This window comes from Gymnoscopelus microlampas, assembly GCF_963454915.1.
Source record: "Gymnoscopelus microlampas genome assembly, chromosome: 8".
NCBI lineage: Eukaryota > Metazoa > Chordata > Actinopteri > Myctophiformes > Myctophidae > Gymnoscopelus > Gymnoscopelus microlampas.
The window spans coordinates 19,093,925-19,116,690 of record NC_139945.1 but is presented as its reverse complement, the minus strand read 5'-3'; the positions used below and the strand labels follow the sequence as shown (position 1 = coordinate 19,116,690).

At 41.2% G+C, this 22,766-nt stretch overlaps 2 protein-coding genes across 2 annotated transcripts in view; one reads left to right on the top strand and one right to left on the bottom strand.

Moving 5' to 3' along the window:
- Positions 1 to 14,336, bottom strand: part of wdr62 (WD repeat domain 62) — a 31,802-nt gene extending 17,466 nt beyond the window's left edge. The window contains exons 1-17 of the mRNA XM_084063736.1: positions 14,228 to 14,336; positions 10,421 to 10,512; positions 9,349 to 9,411; positions 8,658 to 8,715; positions 7,864 to 8,034; positions 7,534 to 7,668; positions 7,198 to 7,383; positions 6,247 to 6,407; positions 5,313 to 5,499; positions 4,927 to 5,064; positions 4,446 to 4,615; positions 3,706 to 3,797; positions 3,177 to 3,302; positions 2,149 to 2,219; positions 1,272 to 1,390; positions 844 to 919; positions 107 to 218 (exon numbers count right to left, since the gene is read on the bottom strand). Coding sequence (XP_083919862.1) covers positions 107 to 218; positions 844 to 919; positions 1,272 to 1,390; positions 2,149 to 2,219; positions 3,177 to 3,302; positions 3,706 to 3,797; positions 4,446 to 4,615; positions 4,927 to 5,064; positions 5,313 to 5,499; positions 6,247 to 6,407; positions 7,198 to 7,383; positions 7,534 to 7,668; positions 7,864 to 8,034; positions 8,658 to 8,715; positions 9,349 to 9,411; positions 10,421 to 10,512; positions 14,228 to 14,296 — 2,026 coding nt within the window. The 5' untranslated portion in view covers positions 14,297 to 14,336. The remainder of the gene's footprint in view (positions 1 to 106; positions 219 to 843; positions 920 to 1,271; positions 1,391 to 2,148; positions 2,220 to 3,176; positions 3,303 to 3,705; positions 3,798 to 4,445; positions 4,616 to 4,926; positions 5,065 to 5,312; positions 5,500 to 6,246; positions 6,408 to 7,197; positions 7,384 to 7,533; positions 7,669 to 7,863; positions 8,035 to 8,657; positions 8,716 to 9,348; positions 9,412 to 10,420; positions 10,513 to 14,227) is intronic.
- A 2,420-nt stretch (positions 14,337 to 16,756) lies between these two features.
- Positions 16,757 to 17,563, top strand: LOC311050278 (eukaryotic translation initiation factor 3 subunit F-like; the record flags this gene model as incomplete). Its single annotated transcript, XM_084064290.1, has 1 exon — positions 16,757 to 17,563. One exon carries the CDS (start codon positions 16,757 to 16,759, stop codon positions 17,561 to 17,563), a length of 807 nt encoding a protein of 268 aa, XP_083920416.1.
- Positions 17,564 to 22,766: the final 5,203 nt, after the last annotated feature.

Sequence of the window (22,766 nt, the reverse complement as noted above, 5' to 3'; positions counted from 1 at the left end):
AAACCATTCTATTAACCACATTAACACTTGCCCCCAAAAATGTAAAAATTTTCACATGGGTGTGAAGTGTACATTTAAGTAGCAGGGCAAATATGCAGAAGTTTACCTGAGTGTCCATATAACGTGGCCACACAGTCTCCCGTTTGATAATCTAATATACAGATATTCTTATCTGAGTCACTGGTAGCCAAGTATGTCCCAGATGGATCTATCTGGACCTGAAACATACAGCAAAACATTATGGAGAACATGGACTACGCCACAACATGGGGCATAAGGACTGCAACAAAATATGGAGGATAACATAGCAGCGCTACATGTAATAGCTAAGCTAAAATGTCTCTGTTCAGCGGGATATGGTTGGCTGAAGAAAATAACACCTGAGTGACATCACTGAAACCATACATAGACTGACTGGAATACACAGAAGGTGGAGGTAAGAAATTCCAACCGAGAACCTTCTGACTTTCCAATGTGCCTGGAACGCATAAACTACAAATGGCAGACTACCAAATAACAGAGTATGAAAGACAGTTCAGAAGGCTTGTTAGCCCTCATGCGTTGAAGGAGGCATGAGCTCGGCTTTGGGCTCTCCCTAGGCTGGCAGAGGAGTGTAGCGCCACGGATTACTTAGGCAATTGGCACTGGGTGAAAATAAATTGGGTTGCAAAATGGTGGAGGAAAAAAAGAAAAAAAAGACAGTTCACTACTACTAATATGCACTAAAACGCACTAATAATTATACCTCGGGAAAAATAGTAGAACTAGGATCAGTGTTAATGACAATACTAGTAACAACTTGTATATATTTAGCAGTATTAAAGAAGAGGAAGTCGTTCGTACCTTCAGCAGAGTTCCCTCATCAGCTGATGAGCCTTTAAAACATCTTGTCATCTTCCCACACTGCACATCATAAACCCTGTAAACATATCATCATACATATAAACACATACAGATGATGCTACTCTATATAAAATCTGTATCATATACACCAGAGCCAGTAAGATAATTGTACCCTATGGGAGACCCATTACTTGATTATCTTATTACTTAACATTTGCTTCTCTTTTACCTGCATGTCTTTACTTATTTTACATGTTCTTTACTTACAGTACTGTAAGTTGTTGAGGAAAACTTGGAATACAACATTTGGCTGTATTGTTGAGCATTTGACAAATAAAACTGAAACTAGAAATGTAGTTTTGAATATTGTCAGTATGGCGACACAATCGCAGAAAACTATAAGAGCACTCACATGCCTAGTTACCTACCGTATGTTCCTGTCCTGACATGCGATGGCTATGTGTGTGCTGGAGGCATCCAAGTCCATGTCATACAGTGTGGTCTTCTCTACCACATGGTGGCGCCGAGAGAAACTAAAACCCTCTGTCTGAATGAATAACAAAATATAAATACATTGGCAACACATTACCTTTAGCATCCTAGTCATGACAAAGTAGTAAACCGTAATAAAAAAAATATTGAATCGAGATAACCACTTTAACACTCATGTCCCCATTCTGGGCCAAAAATTCAGCAAGAAATAGCAGATCTACAAGCTCACAACGCTCCGCAAGCTTGTAGATCTGCCATTTTTCAGTGAAGAGATTTGGGATTCATGGCAAAATTATATTCGGTTGTTAAGCCGTGGCGTTGCGCCCCACCAGAATAACTTCCGGGTCCAAGTGTGTATTTTCCCAATATGCGCAGTGCTGTGTCCCTCGCTGTTTTAACAGAGCTGAGACTAAAATAACAACTTAAGTGTCATTCTAACGCTTTCCTGGCAACGACTAAGAGAAGAGGAAATCGTTATTTTATCTCTATATAAAAAAATATATATTATAATGTTAATAATAATAATAATAAATAAATATATATATTAGCCTACTTTTTACTGTCTGATATTAGCATTAAGACCCTTATTAACCCTCAATGGTTCATTTCTGAAAAAGGAGGTTATTGTAAAAATATTTACGGGTTCCAACATGTTTGTTTACAATGAAGAGTGGACGGAGTTGGTGCCTTTTGGACCCGGACGTGACGTCGGACTACAAAATGACGGCAGACTTAAAAAACGAATTGAGGCCTTGGGGACCCTGGTAAACTGGGAAAATACATAACAATAATATACAATTATTAGTGCCTGACCTGTTCAGCTGTACGAAAGTAGATACTCTTATCGGCTCCACAGCTCACCATATGAATATCTGGACATATACCTAGGGTCAAGGATCAACTTATTATCTCACTACGACAAAGTTGTTGTGCAAATAACAGAAAATGCATTACGGAAATGTACATACGACATAAATACAAATATCTATGTCAGAAGAAAATACAAAGTCACAAGTGACTCCTGGCAGAGAGTGCCAGATGGCACGTATTTTCATTGTATTATAATAATACAATACATTTGAACTACAACAACAATCTTCTATATTTATCATACAGCTTCCCATCTGTCTTCAAGTCATGGAGTGGTGGAAACGCTCTCACAGACACAGTGGTATGATAATGTTTCATGGTGCAAACTCGCAGGTGGTTGCAAGTGTGTTGGACAGAGTTGCCGTGGATCAATTACTGAGTGTACTGGGGAAGAAGTAAGGGTGTGTTCACACTATCCTCCTTTTAAAGAAAATCGGCACTGCCTTTTTAGCGGCCACTTTTAGAAGGCGCTGGTCAGAGGGCCATTTTTGAGGGGGGAAAAATACCCATCATATCCAGTTTACTACCTGCGTGGAGTAGGTGGCCGCCTTTTTAGGAGATCGGAAGCAGGTTGGAGTCTATTAATTCCAATGGAAGAGTGAACGTGAACACAGCTTCTGAACCATTCTTTAGCTACATGGTCACTGAACTAAATATTGGACCCAATTGCCACAAGCCACACAATCTTCCCAAGATTTTCATGCTAAAATGGCTTTTTGCAGAGAGACAAACCAGGAGATAATCGACCTTCTCTGTCCCAGCAACACACTCTTGCGGGATCTAGCACAAGTAAACACAGATGTCCGTGAGATTTTCCATCAAAGACGCCCACTTAGGAGACTATTGTAGGATTTGTGTACAATTTCACCTCTAGTGGCTACAATTGGGATGGAGGATCTTCATAAATTAACCAGCTTTGGTAGAACTGCACCCATGTCAACGGGTATAAAAGTATAACTATGTATATTTACCAGTGAAGCAGACAGCGGTGATGGATCCTGAGTGCTCATAAACCGTCTGCAGTAAATTGTAGTTGTTCTCCATGTCAAAGATGTGAATCAGTCTGTCTCTGCTAGCAGAGGCTAGCAGCTTCACACCTGCAACACACAACAATAATACACAATACAGACAGACTGTCCTCCATTTGGCTTGTTTTTAACTAGTTGTACTGCCTGTACCATTTTGGCGTGTTTTAACAAGTTGTACTGCCTGTACCATTAGGCGTGCTTTTTTTTAATATATTTTCACATACAGGTCAAATAACAAAAGGCATACAAAAACAGTGAATGTATGTTACCCCTCCCACCCCCCCAAAGTTCCCGCTCCGAAAGAGCCACAACCCTGGTATCTTATTGTCATTAGGCGTGCTTTTAACAAGTTGTACTGCCTGTACCATTAGGCGTGTTTTTAGTTCCTGTACTATTTGTTTTTCACTAGTTGTGCTGCCTGAACCTTAAGAAATCGTCAATTAAGTATTCAATCAATCAGGTGTAGTATTACCTGTGGACAGAGGAGAGAACTCCAGACAGAGAACCTCAGAGTCATGAGCTTCTATCTTGATCAACTCCTCTACAAACTGGAGGTCCAAGATTCTAGATGCAACACACACACACACACACACACACAAAGAATACCTTTACACAACAGTTGGTTCCGTTGGAGTATGAGTGGAGAAAAAGCATTCCATGGGAGGTAAAGTCAACGTCACATCTGGTATAAATCTCCATAACAAGACTGTTATATTACTAGAAATGTATACTAGTATGCACTGTTCTGGTTTTGCAATACATGTGGGAGGACATCATTTTGACCCCACTGGGGCGGCACTGGCTCAGGAGGTAGTGGCCGTTCGGGAACCAGAATGTTTACGGTTTGAACCCCAACTCCTCCTGGCTCCATGTAGAAGTGTCCTTAAGCAAGACGCTGAAACCCTAACTGCTCCTGATGAGCAGGTTGGTTAGTGTGTTGGTGTGCTAATGTAACGCACATGAATAGGTGTATGTAACCCACAGCGCTTTGGATAAAAATGCAGACCATTTTACCAACTGAATTTGGTAAAAAAAAAAACATCCCTATTGGACGGCTCCCATAGACCAAACATAGAAGACTGAGGTTGCCGTTTCACGTGGTTGACAGTTCCCAGTGGCAACAGTAGAAGACACATTGCACAATGCTGCCATAATATATTTTCAATCAATGACAAACGGCAGTAACACATGCAGAAAAACTGTTAAACTAACCTGATGTTTCCACTGCGGTCTCCAGCAGCCAGATATTTCCCATCAGGACTCACCGCCATCACCCTCACTCCCACCTTCCCTTCAGTCCCTGCTGCTGCCATTGCTCCATCCTCTGTCTCTGTCTGGAGGTGCTGGATGTCTTCTCCAACATACACCACCCTCAGCAGATCCTACAAAAAAAAAGAAACACTTATTTAATTTCACCTGTTCTAAATGTAATGTTCTGTATAAAAGACCCTCCCACATAAATGGCTACATTAGTAATATATATGTATACTGCCACACACATATTTCTACGCTTTATTAATTAATCAATGTTTCAGTCACATAGGGGACCTCCATCAGAATACATCTCTATCCAAGAGGATATACCCCCAGCGGCACAACGTTTTTGAGATGGTGCATGAATGATGATTTCTTCTTGTACATTAGTAATAACACTACAGTGTTTTATGATAAATAAATAAAGGTGTAGTCATACCCTGCTGTAGGGGTTAGAGAGGATGGAGTCGGGTGGCAGGTCTGGGTGCCACACCCTGACAGTGTTGTCAGAGGAAGAGGTCAGGAAGGAACCTGCCGGAAGATACGCCTCTGACTCTTCTGATTGGTCAGGATATGTCTGTGGGGAAAGAAATTAAGTTCACCAACTTAACTTATATATTTAATGGCTGTGTCCAGAATTACTTCCTACTCGCCATGTATATAGTGCACTATATAGTGATTACGCCATTTTGCAGTGGTGGTCCAAATGTATAGTGATCATTAGTATACCCTACTAGGACGGATATAGTGTATATTCAATAAAGGATTCATTTTATAATACATTCTGTATAGATTTTGGTCATCATTATGACGATGAAGACTAACCTGAATGTTCCAGACACCTGCGCTGTGATACAGAGCAGAGCAGACTTTCAGAACTTTGTTGAGCTCTGCGACATTCCACACATAAACACTGTGGTCATTATACACGCAGGACAGCTGACTGGACACTGGGTCAAACGATAATGCCAGGACATCTGGATAACCAACGACACCTCCCTCTGGCAGCTGACTGCTGAGACACAAGAAATGAAACGAGAACAGGCAAAAAAGTGTAAAGGGATCAACACATGGATATTGAATAAGAGACCAACACATGGATATTGAATAAGAGACAACAATTACCATATATAATTATGTTTAATTGGACTATCAAAACTCTCACTTTTCAACACTCATCAAGGAACAGGAATTATATTCTGGAATATCTCATCCCTCTGACACCATCTACTATATCGTTGCTGTCGGCAGAAACAGGCTAATTCCATTTTGACGTTTTTTTGCATTTTTTTCTATAAATTACACCCTTTACGTCTGTGTGTTGGTAAAAAAAAATATTGAACCAATGAAAAGCATTAAAAAACTCCATTGGATCCTCAAACTTTCTGCTAAACTGGTTTTGCTGACTCCAGGCTCCACCCTCTTTTGACCTCCAACTCATTGTGAGCTTGGAGGTCCATTCAGCTGTTCTTATCAATGATGAACAAAACCGCCTAACTCCACTTTTTTTCCATTTCCTGAAAAATGAACATTTTGGAGCTGGTTCCTGCCGGACAGCAGAGATATACTAGTTAGTATCCTCTAGTACTGCTGCTTTTATGCCCTACCAGGAGCTCTAGTACTGTTGGTTTTCTATCCTAGCAGGACTTCTAGAACTGCTGGTTTTCCATCCTAGCAGGACTTCTAGTACTGCAGGTTTCTACAGGGAGTATAAGTATTAAAAAGAAGAAAAGCAGTAATTGTGGCGGTTGTGTGTGACCTGGTTTGCAGAGGCTGGGTTAGGTCAACTCCTAGGCGGTGTGGTCGAGGCAGGGTGGTTATGTACTGCAGGTTATCGGCTTGAAACACCCTGATGGTCCCATCAGAACAACCGCAGAACAGACGACCCACACTCACACACACAGCGCTAGCCCAAGACACCTACACAACAAAACACAAAACAAATCAATACAGTAGGGCTGGGTATTGCCTACCTACAAACTCACAATATGATACAGAGGCCACAAAACAATACGTATGGCGAGGTTGATTTTGCAATAATGACGATTGTCGTACAGAATTTACTGCAAGAGCTCTTGATTATTAAGAAACCTTAAGTATAGCACAAAAATAAAGCCCAAAGAGATCTTTAAGGTACAATTTAATTGTTCCTAATCTCATAATAAATGCTTACATATTTTTTTTAACTAAAGCCAATTTGGATTTGTTATAACAAAAACATTCTCTTTCACTTTAATGCGCTGCCATGCGCCAGCCCTTTTCTAAGTATATCCCATATGTTTTCTTTGATTTTTCAGCTGGTAGTGGGTAGAGTTCTTCCTCCTCTATGCTGCTCTGGTGTTTGATGTAATCTGATTGACCTGACATGCACCGTTTGTCTCATGTGGATTGGCCATTGCTGCCATCTATTAGCTTTATGCACGGCACCATAGGTGATTACATTTTGTATAAAATGCAGCACACACAGCATTTCCTGGCGTATCGATACAGTAGCCTTTTATCAACTTTATTCTAACAGACCACATCACAGGTTTACAGGTGTAAAGAAGTGGGTGAAATTCAAAAGCTCCATCATAAATGTTATTTTCAAAGCCCAAAAGACACAATTAAATTATTAATTAAAATTATTTCTTTGGCAATTAAGTAGTCAACTAAAATGTCGTGATCATCATGACAGCCCTGTGTAGTGCTTGAGCAGACAGACAAGTACCTTGAGGTCTATCCAGTTTGTCAGCTTTCTCTGTTTGTTGAACAGACACAGCAGTCCTGTCCTGGTGATGCAGTAGATGCTGTCTCTGGTTGGGCCATGACCACACGCCACGCCACAAAACACATTGGCCTTGTGCTCGCCAAGCAACGCTGAACGGCCGATCAGAGGTACCGTGCTGTTGCCGACCTGCAATTTAAAATGGGTTTATGTTAGTACTTGGTCTGCAGTACTATACAAATAGTAGTACTGAAGAGTTGTACTGAGATTATACAGTAGTACAGCTATGTCCTGTAAGGTATAGAAGTACTAGTATAGGTTATCATATATTTTTTGTACCCTTCGCTTGGAGACGTCGAGATACCAGAACTTGACGTGTCGATTGCCAGCGGTAACAAAGTATCGGTTTTCCTCAGAAAACGAGAGGGACAAAACTCTGCTGGATACTTTGTTGGATGCTGAAATTGTCCCCTTCTGTAAAACACACACACACCATACATTAGTCAAAGGTTTGTTAAATCAGTGGTTTTCAAAACATTTTCATGTCAAGGACCCCCACAAGTATTTGGCCAGCCACAGACCCCCATTTGAAGGTCTACCTACAATCTCACAATGCCACTAACGTCAGTGTACTACAGGGTCATTGATACTGTGGGTGTGTGTACTCACTCTCCAGTCCCACACAGACACAGTTGAGTCATGCTGGTACCCCACGGAGACGATATAGGTGTCGTCAGGCGAGAAACGCACGCAGGAAACTCCGTACTTATGACACTGGACCTCTGCTATCTGCCGTCTGTCCTTCACACACCACACACGCACACATGGCATGTGTCCACTCTGACACACACACGCACACACACAGACGACAAGAGCCCAAGTCACATCAACATGTTCTACATTCAATACAAGTTATGCTATTAACATCGTGAGGCCATTATAAAATAATATATATCACAGGGTTTCCGCAGGTTTAGGCTAGATAGATTTAAGACTTTTTAATGCATCTCAGAATAAAATTGTAAGACCAATTTATTAATAACAAAAAAACATTTAGGGTAGGGCTGTGGCTAATAACATATAGTTTATTTTTATTATGCAATTTATTTGTATAACTGAAAGCTACAGCAAATCATCCTCGACCCCCAAATTAAATTCATGGCAGTGTCGAGCAAAAGCAGCAAAAATAGCCGATCTACAAGTCTCTCACAATGTGTAGCATTGTGGCGCGTTGCGAGCTTGTAGATCACCTTTTGTCTTTTTACTATGAAAGAAAAATATATATAATGAGGTTAAGTCTGTCTGAGTTTTCCAAATATTTGACCAATGAAAAGTATTAACAAGAGCTTGTGACTAAATAATAACTACATTTGATCCATTGGAACACTTTTTTTACAATTCCTGAAAAGTATCGTCTGTTTGGACACAGACAATGTACCATCTGTAACAGATATGACTCTTACCTCGCCAGTCACCAAATACCGTCCACCATGACAGAATGCCAACGCTGTGAACGTTTTCCTAGGAAACACACACAAAGTAGGCCCTGTGTTAAAGGTTCAAATCACATACAGGCTCGCATTAACACACAACACATACCCCGGCAGCATTATGACACACACTTTACGTACAACACTGACTGGATTGGAGCGGCAGTTGATTTTAATAAACAACCGTAAGCCAGCTCTTGTCCTGGGGCACACACACACAGTTGCTGTTAACCCATTAAGACCTGGAACTGTGTCATTTTTAGATTTGAGCTAAAAAGCATTATTTTACACTTTGGGCTATTCAAAAATAGCAGATATACAAGCTCATAGCATGGCACCGAGTGCCGCGCTATGAGCTTGTAGATCTGCTATTTTTGAAAAATCGTGAAAATGTGTGCAAATCTTTGAATATGTATTTTTTTAAAGCGAACATTTTTAACTCAAATCTTTGCTTCTGGGGGGTCCCTGGAACAACTTATTTTGAGATGGGGATCCGCGGCCAAATACATATCATTTTGGGGGTCCTTGACATGAAAAAGATTGAGCACCACTGATATAGAAACATACGTTTTTCAGAAAACTGTTGAGATTTAGGAGACATGTAGAATCGGCTTCAGGTCTCAATGGGTTAAACAACATTACGGTCAAATAGAGGGATACATACTTTGAAGAACTGATGATGTGCTTCTGCTGAAGTGTCTGTGTGTGGAGCAGGACGATGACATAACTGAAAACAGAAAACTACAACTGAGGCACCTGTATGTACAAATAATTTAAACCAAGTACACAAAGTGCTTAACCCCTTTGAACCCCGGTATGCCGGACAATTCTGGAGCGAACATTCAGCAGAAAATAGCCATGTATGCTCACAGCCCATCACGATGCGCTGTGAGCTTCTAGATTCATAATGTTTTTAATTAAGGAGTAGTTCACCCCCCAAAAATCTTAATTTTCTATCAATTACAGACCCCATGAAGCCTTGAGTTCATGGAGATTCTTTTTGGGGGGGGGGGGGGGGTTATTTGATGACCGGCGGACTGAGCAGCCACCCGGTCATAGAATTATTGACTCAGGAATGAGACAAAAACAAATCTCCATGAATTCAAGAAGGCTTCATGGGTTGTGTAATTAATAGAAAATAACATTTTTTGGGGGTGAACAACTCCTTTTGGGGCACAGCACCATAGGCTGATTTTGTAGTTTGTTTTCCAGTTCAGGTGAAAAGGTACAGCAGTGTAAAAACGTGGCAGGCTTACATCACTGTGTACCAATAGTACACAGTGATGTAAGCAACACAGCTGCAGCTAATCAAATGAATAATGGGTGTTAGATTTTAGGTGTCAATACGGTCTATCATGCTTGCACAATGCACACAAACCTATGAACATCTAACACTCATTCATTTGTTGTGCAGCTGTGTTGCTTACTAGTCTGCCATATATATATACACGGGGTCCCCAGCGAAATGTGTTAATACAGGAGCATGCTGAGCATCACAATCATTTTAACCACTTTATCCATTTATACGGTGGTTCGTGCCGCACTGCAAGCTTGTACATCTGCTATTTTTGAAAAAGCTTGAAGTGTTTATAAAGTGTTGAATAAAAGTCAATCTTCTCTACTGGGGGTCCCTGGCACAAAACATTTTCAGATGGGGAGGTTCGCGGCCAAATGTATATCAATTTGAGAACTACTGGCCTCCCTTTGGTTGAAATAACATCGTTTTGTAATCTCACCCTGCAGGATAGGCTATGAGGGAGGAATTAGGGTCACTGGTGAGTCCGCTGCTCGTAGCCGTGGAGAGCCCCAAGACCTTCTCCAGAACCACCTGTAGATGGAGAACAAGTTAGGTTAGAAGAGATGGCTTTCATAACGTTACCGTCTGTCAGAAACCTCTTATTTCCATATTCAAACTTTGTGTTTTTTCCTAAATGAATGCCCTACTTGATCACAGGAGTAAAGCGTCCACAAAAGTAGCAGATCCACAAGCTCGAAACACGCCGCAAAGTGACACGTTTTGAGTGTGTCAATCTTGCTACTTTTGCCTTCTTTTTTTTTTATCCTGAAAAGTAACAGTTTTGGACATATTTCCACCCGACAGACGATATTATCGTTCCACCAACTAGTTCCAGTGGGATTTTAAATCTTTTTAACTGAACTGCTTAATTTCCTCCACCGATTTGAAGGAAACAGTATTTGTGTTTAAATTAACTAATTTTAAAACCAATAAAGCATTTGATTTATTTATTTTTAAATCTCAGATTAAAAATGCAGATAAGGCTTTTAGTTCAGTAGTTGAACTTCCTGCAGAAGAAATATTTTTGGTTGACTGCCATAATGAACACAAAATATTTGTCTTGGTTCTTCGTAGTATTACTATATATGTATTTATTTTATTTACCCGCGGGCCATTTAGGGTGGGGGTAGGGAGTAGGGGACAGGCTAAAAAAACTGGAGGGACAAATAAGAACCCCTTGTTGAGACGTTGTCACAGCCTGAAAAGGTTGAGAACCACAGACTTACAAAAGGCAAAAAGAACAGATAATGAGAACACAGCAGGAATAATAGAGACAGAGTACAAGAGTCACATTTGTCATTGCAACATGTGGGTCAGCAATCAGCACCATAGCAGGTGCTATTATATAGTGGTGTAAAAAGTACCGGTACTCACATGTTTTACTTAACTAAAAGTATCAAATACTGCAATGTAGAAACACTCAGTTACAATTAAAAGTCCAGTAATCAAAATTTACTTGAGTAAAAGGTACAAAAGTATTGGCATCAAAATTACCAAAAGTAAAAGTACTCATTATGCAGAATGTCCCATTTCAAATGTATAAAAATCTTTTAAAAATAGCAGATCTACAAGCTCACTTTACAACGCATTGTGAGCTTGTAGATCAGCTATTTTCAAATGGCCGAAATGTATATAGGGCTGAAGTGGTTAATGTATGTTTTGTAATAATAATAATGAAACTCTACTAAGTAACTTAGCAATTAAAGTTTTCAAATAATTGTAGTTGAGTGAAAGTACAATATTTGTCTCTGAGATGTAGTGGAGTAGAAGTAAAAGTATAGAAAATTGGAAATACTCCAGTAAAGTAAAAGTACCTCAAAACTGTACTTGAGTAAATGTACTTCCCACCACTGCCAGTACAAGAGTCACATTTGTCATTGCGACATGCGGGTCAGCAATCAGCCCAATAGCAGGTGCCATTATAACATCATAAGCAAAAGAAAAGAAAACAGCTCTTGCAGAGCGCTCCGGGACCGTTTCTCTTTCAATATTTAAGAAAGAATCTTGCAAAGCCAGATTTGAGTCCTAACCATCACCAGACTCAAGCCCTGTCTCTAGGTTCCAAACAGTTCATTTCATTGTTTGCGTCATGACCATGACTGACTGAACATGTTACTGAGTGTTCGTCACACATTGTGAATGGCTGCCGTTTTACAGGGAGGAGGCCTTTCATAGCCAGGCATGATACATTGTTTGACATGTCGTCGTGCTCCATTTAGAAAGTCAGTGTGTGGTTTAATTACAGTATACATGCTTTATTTTATGAGGGAATGTGAGGGGATGTATGTAGAGCAGGGGTCTTCAACGTTTTCGGTCAAGGACCCCCTAGCTGAGAGAGATGAAGCAGGGACCCCACTCTATATTGTATAAAATTGTGTTTCAGATTAAAGGTTTTTTTACTTAGTCTGCTATTTTTTCCCTCTACACCTATAGCCTCTTTGCCAAAAATAGCCGATCTACAAGCTCTCAACGCCTCGCAGCGCGAGGCGTTGAGAGCTTGTAGATCTGCTATTTTTGGCTGATGTTCCCCTCAGAAAAGGAATTCTAGGGTTCAAGTTAATGTAAAAAAACGAAATCCTATCACACAAAGATTTGGCGGACCCCCTATAGTAGCTCTGAGGACCCCTTAGGGGTCCCGGACCCCCTGTTGAAGACCCCTGATGTAGAGTACTTGAGTTTGTAAAAAAATGAAATAACCAATTTACAATCTACAAGCTCACACCTTGCACGTATACAGGGATAGGTAGGTACTAGGAACATCTGGGCACCTCGATGTAAAATTGACTATTTTGTCCAAAATGTTAAAAATAAATACAAATCTTACCCTAACCCTTAAGTAAAGTATATACATGATGTGAACATGCACGGTACATCATTATCAGACATATTTTTTTCCTTCAATTTCTTGTTTATGTCCCGAAATGGCTGAATATACAGGTTTTGGAGAAATTGTAGAAATATTAGACCTCAATTGTCAAATATTTAAGCATGTTCTATTCTAATCATGTATACTTTACTTAAGGAACGCATGCATCTGTGTCACTTTATTTCTTTGGCTATTCAAAAATAGCAGATCTACAAGCTCATAGTGCGGCACCGAGTGCCACGCTATGAGCTTGTAGATCTGCTATTTTTGAAAAATCTTGATTTTTTTTTTTGGGGTGTTTTTTTTTTCAAAAAAACTGTTAGGATTTAGAAGAAAAAAAAGAATCGCCTCAGGTCTTAATGGGTTAAGAACATTTTCCAAATATTTTATTTTTTAAACATTTAGAAAACAATAGCCAATTTAACACCTTGGTGCTCACTCTTCCTTGGTGCCCACCTAGCCATGGTTCACATGACAGTCACGTTTCAGGGCTAGTGCCCACCTATCCTGTTACCCCTTGGCACAGCAGTTATTTCTTAACATGTTGAATCGTTCAAACATTTTGGGAAAAGGCTGGAGAAAAAAAATAATGATGAAAAATGTTAGGATGATGCCAGGGTTAAAGTGGTTAACGTGAAGCAGCAAACTGAGACCCCTGTGTAATGTGCTTTTTACAAAACAAACCCCAGTGGTGTAAAGTAACTAAGTACATTTACTCAAGTACTGTATTTAAGTAAAGTTTTGAGGTATTTCTACTTTACTGGAATATTAAAAAAAAATCTGTAATTTTACTTTTACTCTACTACATCTCAGAGGCAAATACTGTACTTTTACTCGACTACGTTTATTTGAAAACTTCAGTTACTAGTTACTTTGTAAATTCTGATTATTATTACAAAACATAGCCACTACAGCCCTATATGCACATTTCGGCCATTTGAAAATAGCAGATCTACAAGCTCACAATGAGTTGCTATGCAATGCATTGTGAGCTTGTAGATCTGCCATTTTCAAAAGATTTGCATACATTTGAAAACTTGTGAAATGGGACATTCTGCATGATGAGTACTTTAGTATATTTTGATGCCAATACTTTTGTACTTTTACTCAAGTAACATTTTTTACACGGGACTTTTACTTGTAAAAGAGTATTTTTATAAATGGTATTGCTACTTTTACTTGAGTAAAATATGTGAGTACTTCTTCCACCACTGACAACCCTGAACTTGACTGAGCTCGAGAGGGTTCTAAATATGGAAAGTAACGTTAGTCTCCTCCATGGTTCAGTGACTTAGCGAGTAACGGTTCAGGGGCTAACGATCAAACACACTAACGTAACGACGACTTCAAAGAATAAAACTAACAAACTACTTGTATTACCCTGCTGTTGCCCGCAGGCCGCCGTTGGTTCGCAGTCCGTCGGGTTTTTCGCTTGACGTTTGAGGCCATGATGTCGTTGTTGTTGATGTTGTTAAGAAGAAAGAGATGATGATGCCAGAGGCTCAAACTTTTCTCCCTCTGCCCACAGAGCGCTCGTTGCTTCCGGGTTCAAAAAAGGCGGCGGGGCGTGTCTCTCTGTTATACGGCTGCCAGATTATGCGAGAGAAATAAGCAACAAAGTCTATGAAAACCCAGCCCAAATTATTGAAGGGACTAGACCAGTGGTTCTCAAACTTTTTCGTGTCAAGGACCCCCAAATTGACACTTAGTAGCCCGCGGACCCCCATTTGAAAAGATAAGCCAGGGACGCCCATGAGAGAAGATTTGTACGTCTCTAGCTGTGATACTTTTGGAATGCCCTACCAAAAGGAGTAAAGGAGTGTAAAACCCTACTCACTTTCAAAACTGCCCTAAATATACACCTTCAGGATGCTGCAATTCAAAAATAGTCCCTGTCCAAGTCCTAACCTACCCCATGTCCTTAACCTAACCTACCCCCCTACCCCCCTCTCTCTTTCTTCTTTTGTATATATTTTTCACTCTTCATACAGTAACCTGTAAACTGATTGTATGACATTCTGTATAGTAGTGTGTATATCTGTCTGTCTCTTATATGTCATCATGATTTGTGTGCATGTGGATCTCATCTTAAACAAGCTCAGTGCTTAATGAGTTTTCCAGTTTAGTAGACCTTGTATTGTGAATTTGTACTTCCATGTACTGTTATGTACTGTCATGTACTGTTCTCATGTCTTAGTAAATAAAGTACATCAATCCATATCAATCAATCAATTCTCAACCATTTTAATTTCAAGGACCCCCCCCGTTTGACGTGCATTAGGCTACGGACCCCCGTTTAATGGCAATTCTATCTCTGGGACCCCAATTCATATCGTAAAATCAATGTTAATTTAACTCAGAGAGTGTACAAATGGGGTCCATTTGGTTCCATTTGTACACTCTCAGAGTTACAGACCCATAAGGGTCCATTGGTTCCTATCCATCATTTAGCTGGGGACCCCCTGGAACCCCCTCAAGTACCCCTGGGGGTCCCCGGACCCCACTCTGAGAACCAATGGACTAGACTACCATTTTCAAAAAAAGAAAGAAAATATCTATAAAATCCCTGGCACAAAATATTTTCAGATGGGGGGGCCCTCTGTGGACACATACATATTAATGTGGGGGTCCTTGCCATGAAAATGTTTAAGAACCACTGGTTTAAACAACATTAGGAAACAAGGCCAAATAAGCAACTATACACTTTAGAAACAACCCCCAAAAAAACGCAACCGCCAATATTTTACAAGCAACTTCAAAGAAAATGATGCCCAAAGTCGCTTATAAAAAGCAGACATGGCAACACTGCCGGTGGTCCCACCGCGAGTCTCCTCACTCGCCGTTAGATGGCGCCGTGGTAGCGCCGCCGCTGCTGGAGGGAAAACACCAACAGAACTAGATTACAGACACAGTAAATTGTTTTCAAACATTTTTATGTCAATATCACTCCCTTCAGTCAAAAGTGAGTCAGTTCATTATACTTTCAGCACTGTTGCAGGCAAAACAACCAAACGTTGAAGGTAACACAAATAAACAAACGCTTAGAATAAACATATTAAACATAAATGTATTAAAGAAAATACACTCACAATCTCACAACGTGTTGCATTAATGCGGGTCAACTAAGTTTAGAGTTTTAAAGTGGCTAAGACTGCTGTGGGTGGAAATGGTGGGAGTGACTCACAAGAGCAGTGCCTGAGTTAATTGATCAGCATGAAGTGTTTCCAATTGTCTTGTTCTGCTCTCCTCCTTGGCATACCAATATAATCCTGTATTGTGTAGTCAATAAAGAGCACTCTTTAGTTACACAATTAGGTGAAATGTACACAATGTACTTACTTTGAGGGCCAGGCTATGATGGCAGTTGTCTTCCTATGGCAGTATTTTTGGTCTTTCTATGATCTTTTGCTACCAGTGGGCCTTGTGGTTAGAGTGTCTGAGACTGGGAGGTCGGGGTTCAATCCCCAGCCAGGTCATACCAAAGACTATACAAATGGTACAGAGGTACCCCAATGACTCCCTGCTTGGCATTCAGCATCAAGGGTTGGATTGGGGTAAGCCCCTGTAACGTAGCCTACTAGCCCCCCAGTGGTTGTACTTGTACATCAAGCCTCCCGCTACAGAAACAGGACATAGGCTCCTTAAGGCTCCTTATGGTGTATGGTCTTTTGCTACCATTAGCAACCGACTGTGATGTCATCAAAATAGTCCAATCAGTGTGCAGGCTGTGACGCATAGAGTTCAATATATAAATGAACGTCAAACATATCAACACTGCACTGCACACATTAGTGGAGTTATAGAGGTTCTTGTTGCAGTAACACATAAAGCGTAACTGCAAGTAACATTTCAACTATCACCAACACTTTGACGAGGAACCACACAGAGACAAGACAGTCCTCTTTCATGATGTCGGTGTTTGGACCAGTGGTGAAAATCCACCCTGTGGTTCTCGCCTCTATCTGCGACTCTTACGAACGGAGAAACGAGGGGGCGAGTCGTGTGATCGGGACCTTGCTGGGAACCATTGACAAGCACGCCGTCGAGGTGACCAACTGCTTCTCTGTCCCTCACACTGAGTCAGAGGAGGAGGTCGCCGTGGACATGGAGTTCGCCAAGAACATGTACGACCTCCACAAGAAGGTGTCACCCAGTGAGGTCGTCGTCGGATGGTATGCCACGGGCTGCTGCTTTAACATCACAGACCACTCTTTGCTGATCCACCAGTACTACTGCCGCGAGGCCACCAATCCCATTCACCTGATTGTGGACACGGCCCTGCAGAGTGGCAAGATGAACACCCGTGCCTATGTCAGTGCACAAATGGGCGTGCCAGGGAAGACGGTCGGCATGATGTTCACGCCTCTGAGAGTCGAGTATATTTACTATGACACTGAGAGGATAGGCATGGACCTCCTGCAGAGGACACGTGCGACTCCCACTCGAACCACAGGTCTGGCCTCCGACCTGTCCCAGGTGGCCTGCTCTGCAGCGAAGATACAGGACATGTTGGCCACCGTGCTGTCGTACATCGAGGACGTGCTGTCTGGGAAGGTCACGGCAGACACCAGTGTGGGCCGCTTCCTGATGGACTTGGTCAACAAGGTACCCCTCGTCTCAGAGGAGCAGAACATCAACGACCTGTCCATGGTGATCTATCTGTGCAACCTCACGCAAGCTCAAATCGCCCTGAATGAGAAGCTGGTGCTGCTCTGAGCATCGGAAGACACACATCATTTTCTTTGGAGTGGTTCATATTTATTCATTATTGTACACTATTGTTGTCTCAGACGAATAAAGGTGTTAAACGATCAAAGCAAAAAGAAACTCAACACTATCGTTGACAATGACTGACAAAGATTCGTTCCAAGCAGAGAACATCACGGACGCTCTCCTGAATCTAGCGAGGGGAAGGCAGGATGTTGGAGGGAGTAAGGTGTTTCTTTGGTATAAGGTATAAGGTACTAGTGTCTCCACCAACGACATGTGGCCAGTCTTGGTACTAGTGTCTCCACCAACGCCAGTACTATGATGTCAGTCATCTCCATATTTGGGCAAAGTTTCAGTCCAATCAAAGGTAAAATTCACATCCATTAATACGAAATTAAAGTAAAAAATGTAATATCAAAATATATACACAGAAAAGACCCACTTGTAGATAGATGGCTAGCCTATAGAAAGCCATGTCATATAAAAACAACTTCAACCATAACGCTAACTGTGACAAAAGAGTCCATCAAACTGCAGAACAGCACAGATGCTGCTACATAATCCAGCATGGGAAGGACAGAAAAACAACCCTTTTCCTGAAGGAGTAAAAAAAAAAAAGTTAATTTTCCCCTAATTTATTATCAATTTGTCATCCTATATTAAAATTGGCAAGGGAGTCCACCTTAAACTAGATTTGAAAGCTGCATAGTCGGCCTGAAAATCTGTTGAGCAAATTTCCCAAATACTGCTGACCCCTGCTGGTGTTTGGTCTTTGGTCTGGTTGGTCCAAGGGATGGTATTGAAACCACATGCCTCCAATACACATGGAATTACCTACCTTCATATGCCAGTGGGAGCCTCACCGGAAGGACCTACTGTAGGGTGTGCGCCTGTGCGGGTGAACCTATTCCTCACAAGTTCAACACTCTTGCTGATCCTTGACCAACCAGCACTTGAAAGTCTAGTAGTCTCCGTGATGGTGGGCAGCAGGAACGTTGACCTCTCTGCCACCTGAACGTTCGAAATGTTTATTTGGCAAAACAAAGAGTACAAGAGAGATATTAAATCATCAGCACTGCACCTCCATCAACGCAAGCCCCCAGGAGGAGCCATTGGCTGGGGATGCAGGGAACCTCCTGAAGGCCTTGGATGAAATGAACAAGATCTTCATCAAGGGAAGAATGAAGGAGGAGACGAATTGCAGGCCTCAGGGAAGAAAGGAGGGGCGAAGAGGAACGGGAACACAGTGGGAGGAGTGATGAGAAAATGGAAGAGATGATTAGTGTTAAACTAGAGAAGAAATGGTCAAATGAGGTGATCACAAACCCCCCCAGAGGGAATTGAGGAAGGGAAAAACAAAACGCGATTGCTGCTGATTCAAGAAAGGACAAATGTTAGACAAATGGAAGGAGGACAGACTCTAACTGATTAGAGAAAAGGAGGCTTTGGCAGGAATGTTTTGCTCTGCACAGCAGATAATCAAGGAAGTTCTTATCAAAATGTGTGAACACACTGGACCCAAACACAGCACCCACAAACATTGATTGCTTTGAGAACAACAGAAAGGGGAAACGTGAGAGAGAATCAGTCCTATGCCCATCATTCATCAGACAGATTTGACTCCTGGCAAAGGGTTCTGAGTAGAGAGGGTCTAACTGGACTTTGTTACTGGGGGGTAGAGTGGAGTGGACTGGTTTCTTTAGCTGTGACATACAGAGGAATCAACTGTTACGGGCGGGGATGTGACTATATGTTTGGGAACAACGACAAGTCCTTGAGTCTGGACTGTCCTATCAGTGTCTGTCTTGTTTCAGGTGGGTCATATTCAGAATGCCTAGAAAATTGAACTGAGAGAAATAAAACTATTAACAGTCTTGGACTTTTAACTGCATAGCTCTCTTGCAGTCTATAATAGGATCCATCTGAGTGTCTGTCTGCCTTCCCACAAACCGCTGAACCGATCAGGGACAAATCTCTTGTGCACACTACCAGTAGGCCAAAGAAATATGTCAATGCATGTCAAAGATCAAGAATCAAGAGTTTATTTGTCACTCACTCTTACATGTCACCCCTGTCACTCACTGAAATGAAGTGAAATGTTTTGCCCAAATTTGGAGTCATACAGTAATAAGTCATAATTGTCATAGGTGACTGACATTGTTGTAGACTGTCCACATGAACAACTTAAACCCTATATACTTAGCTGACTGGGGTCCCCCAGGGCTCTATATTTGGTCCGCTCCTCTTTCCCTCTGTACCAGATCTTGGTATAGCTTACACGTTTCATTGTGGAGCTTGTAGATCTGCTATTTTTGCAGAATGATCCCCTATTATGATAAAACGAGGCTGGAGAAAAAGACGCTTTGTAACAAGTTCCTGAAAATGGAAGAGGAGATGATGAATGCTAGACCTGGAGAACGAGTGGTCAAATCAGATGCGACTCCAACTGATTCAAGAAAGGAAGCTTAGTTAGACAAATGGAAGGAGGAGAGACTCCAACTGATTAGAGGAAAGGAGGCTTTGGCAGGAAGGTTTCGCTCTGCACAGCAGAAGTTCAAGGATGAGAGGATGTTCTTATGTGTGAACTCACAGTGGACCCAAACACAGCACTCAGAAACCTGAGAACAACAGAAAGGTGAAACATGTAAGAGAAGATGGTCTGTGTATTTTGCAGCAATCCGATTTTTGTTTAGAAATTAGATTGAGCAAAATCGTAATGGGTCATATGCTCTTCATCCAGACAGATTTGACACCTGCAACAGGTTCTGTGTAGAGGGGGTCTGACTGGACTTTGTTACAGGTGGGGTAGAGTAGAGTGGACTGATTAACCCCAAGGGGTCCTTGAGGGGGCGGTTCCATGGGGTCCCCAGCCAAATTAAGTAAATGTAGCAAAATCCAACACACTCTCACCCCCACGTTATTCCTATATACATCAGCTATTTGAAAATAACCGATCCACAAGCTCACAACACATGCAACAAATTGTGAGCTTGTAAATCCCGACTCCCTGGCACAGAATATTTTCAGATGGGGGTCCGTAGCTAAATACCTCAATTAAATTGCACATTAATATGAGGGTTGACCTCATGAACCCTTGACATGAAAAGCGTTGAGAACCACTTGCCTAATGGATAATGGTAGGTTGTTTCAATTGCATACGGTTCTGTAGCTACATGGATTTTAAATGAGTCTATACTAGATCATGGAGGTACTCTTAAACCCTAATTGAAAAATAGCGGATCTGCAAGCTCTCAACTCGCTGCATTGCGACCACTATTTACGCTATTGTGGAGGAGCGGGGGTGTTTGAAAAGATGTCAGGGCCTTCGCATCTAGGCCCGATCCGAGGTTGGTCCAGACAGCACTGGCCTAGTCACTCTGCACACACGTCATACAAAGTCCGGCCCCTCTCCTCTCGGCTCCTCTCCTCTCCTCTCCTCCCTCCCCGCTTTGCTTTGCAGCCCTAACCTCTAGTCCTAACCTCCCAACCTCCCAACCCCGGTCACGTGATAAAGAGGTCAGACTTCCTGTATCTGGTTGCTATGGCAACCTGCCAGATCAGGCTGAGGGTCTGATAGGCAAATCAGAGAATCAATCAAGCCGAGAGTCTGATCACTGATCGAGGTGGGGTAAGATGCCTAAAACATAGCCATAGCTCTGATCAACAGTCTGTGGCGGGTCTTGGAGGCATGTGGAGTGATCCTGTGCTTGCGAATCCCGGACGAACTTTCTGAGCTTTTGTCAATTATAGTAGTAAGATAAGGTGGAGAAAATATGCACAAAATAACCGAATTTAAGGACAAATTTGATCACTAGGGCAGTAGGGGGTTGCAATTGCCATCTGGGACCCCAAATGACTCGCCTGGAAGAAAGCTGAAATAAAATGACCTCAGCTAAAATGACCGAATCCCTGCTGATGTTCTTGTGTTGATGAGATCGGACCATCAATAGCCTACTCTCTCAAATCCCTGCAGTGATAGCCTTTGTGTTGGCCTCTAAGTATCTTTGAATGAATAATGTAAATGTTTTGATCCTTACAGTTCCAAAACATGTCCTGTGCAGTACATGTTAAGTTTAGATGTTTACAATTACCCTTAACATTTTTGCAAATGTCTTTGGTTTGCGCAATGATTTGTATTACATGTAAAACAACAGGTGCTGGAATAATATACAAATTGACTCCCTGGAGATTGTAAGATCTCTGAAATGTACGCATGAGGTCCAGTGTCTTCACCTGATCAGAGATCACAGTAGGCTATACGTAGATCTTTTCAACTTTGGTAAGTAACAATCTGCTTGTTTCTGACCTAATTATAAGCAATTGTGTTTGATGAAAAACACCACTTACTGTAAAAAAAAAACATTTACAGTGCATTAAATTGAGGACTCAAATTTACAGTTTATTGCCCATAGTTTTATGTGTAATGGGATAAGCTTTCTTTTACATTCTGAAATTCTGAACTCTCATTATTGTTAATAAATAACGAGAAGATAAGAACATAATCTTACCTCTCTCATTGAAGATTAGAATATTCAGGATGTCTCAGGATGTTGCTGTTTGATCTTCTCAGTGTGTTTTGAATGGCTTTACTTTTACATTTGATACTTTAAGTATTGATGCCAATACTTTTGTACTTTTACTCAAGTTAAGTAAAAGTTTGAATACAGGACTTTTACATGTAACAGAGTATTTCTACACTGTGGTATTGCTACTTTGACTTTAAGTAACAAATGTGAGTACTTCTTCCACCACTGACGTTTTGTCTTCTAGGTGAATCAGAGTTTCTTGTGAATGTTCAAAGCAGTGATTTCAAACATTTTCAAAAATAGAAGATCTACAAGCTCAGATGCAACGTTTTGTGAGCTTGTAGTTCTGACATTTTAACTATTATTTAAGAAAAATATTGAATACTGAAGACGACTAAAAGTAAGAACATTTTCTCTACAAGTTTTGAACTGATCCTCTGATAGTGAATTTTCCAATCTAAGGAATAACACAATGTCTTGAATGATGATGGGTGATGGGGACTTCCAAAGAAGCGGTATTCTTCTGTGAGCTAAAAGAGAAGTAAATGGAATGATGTCCAGCTGGTTCTTAACTGTAAATAGTGTCTCTCAAAATCCTATAAGATTTTGTAACCAATCCTAATGGATTTTTGCTTATAGGATTATTATCCTATAAGCATTTATCCAAGTTTGGTCCCAAAATC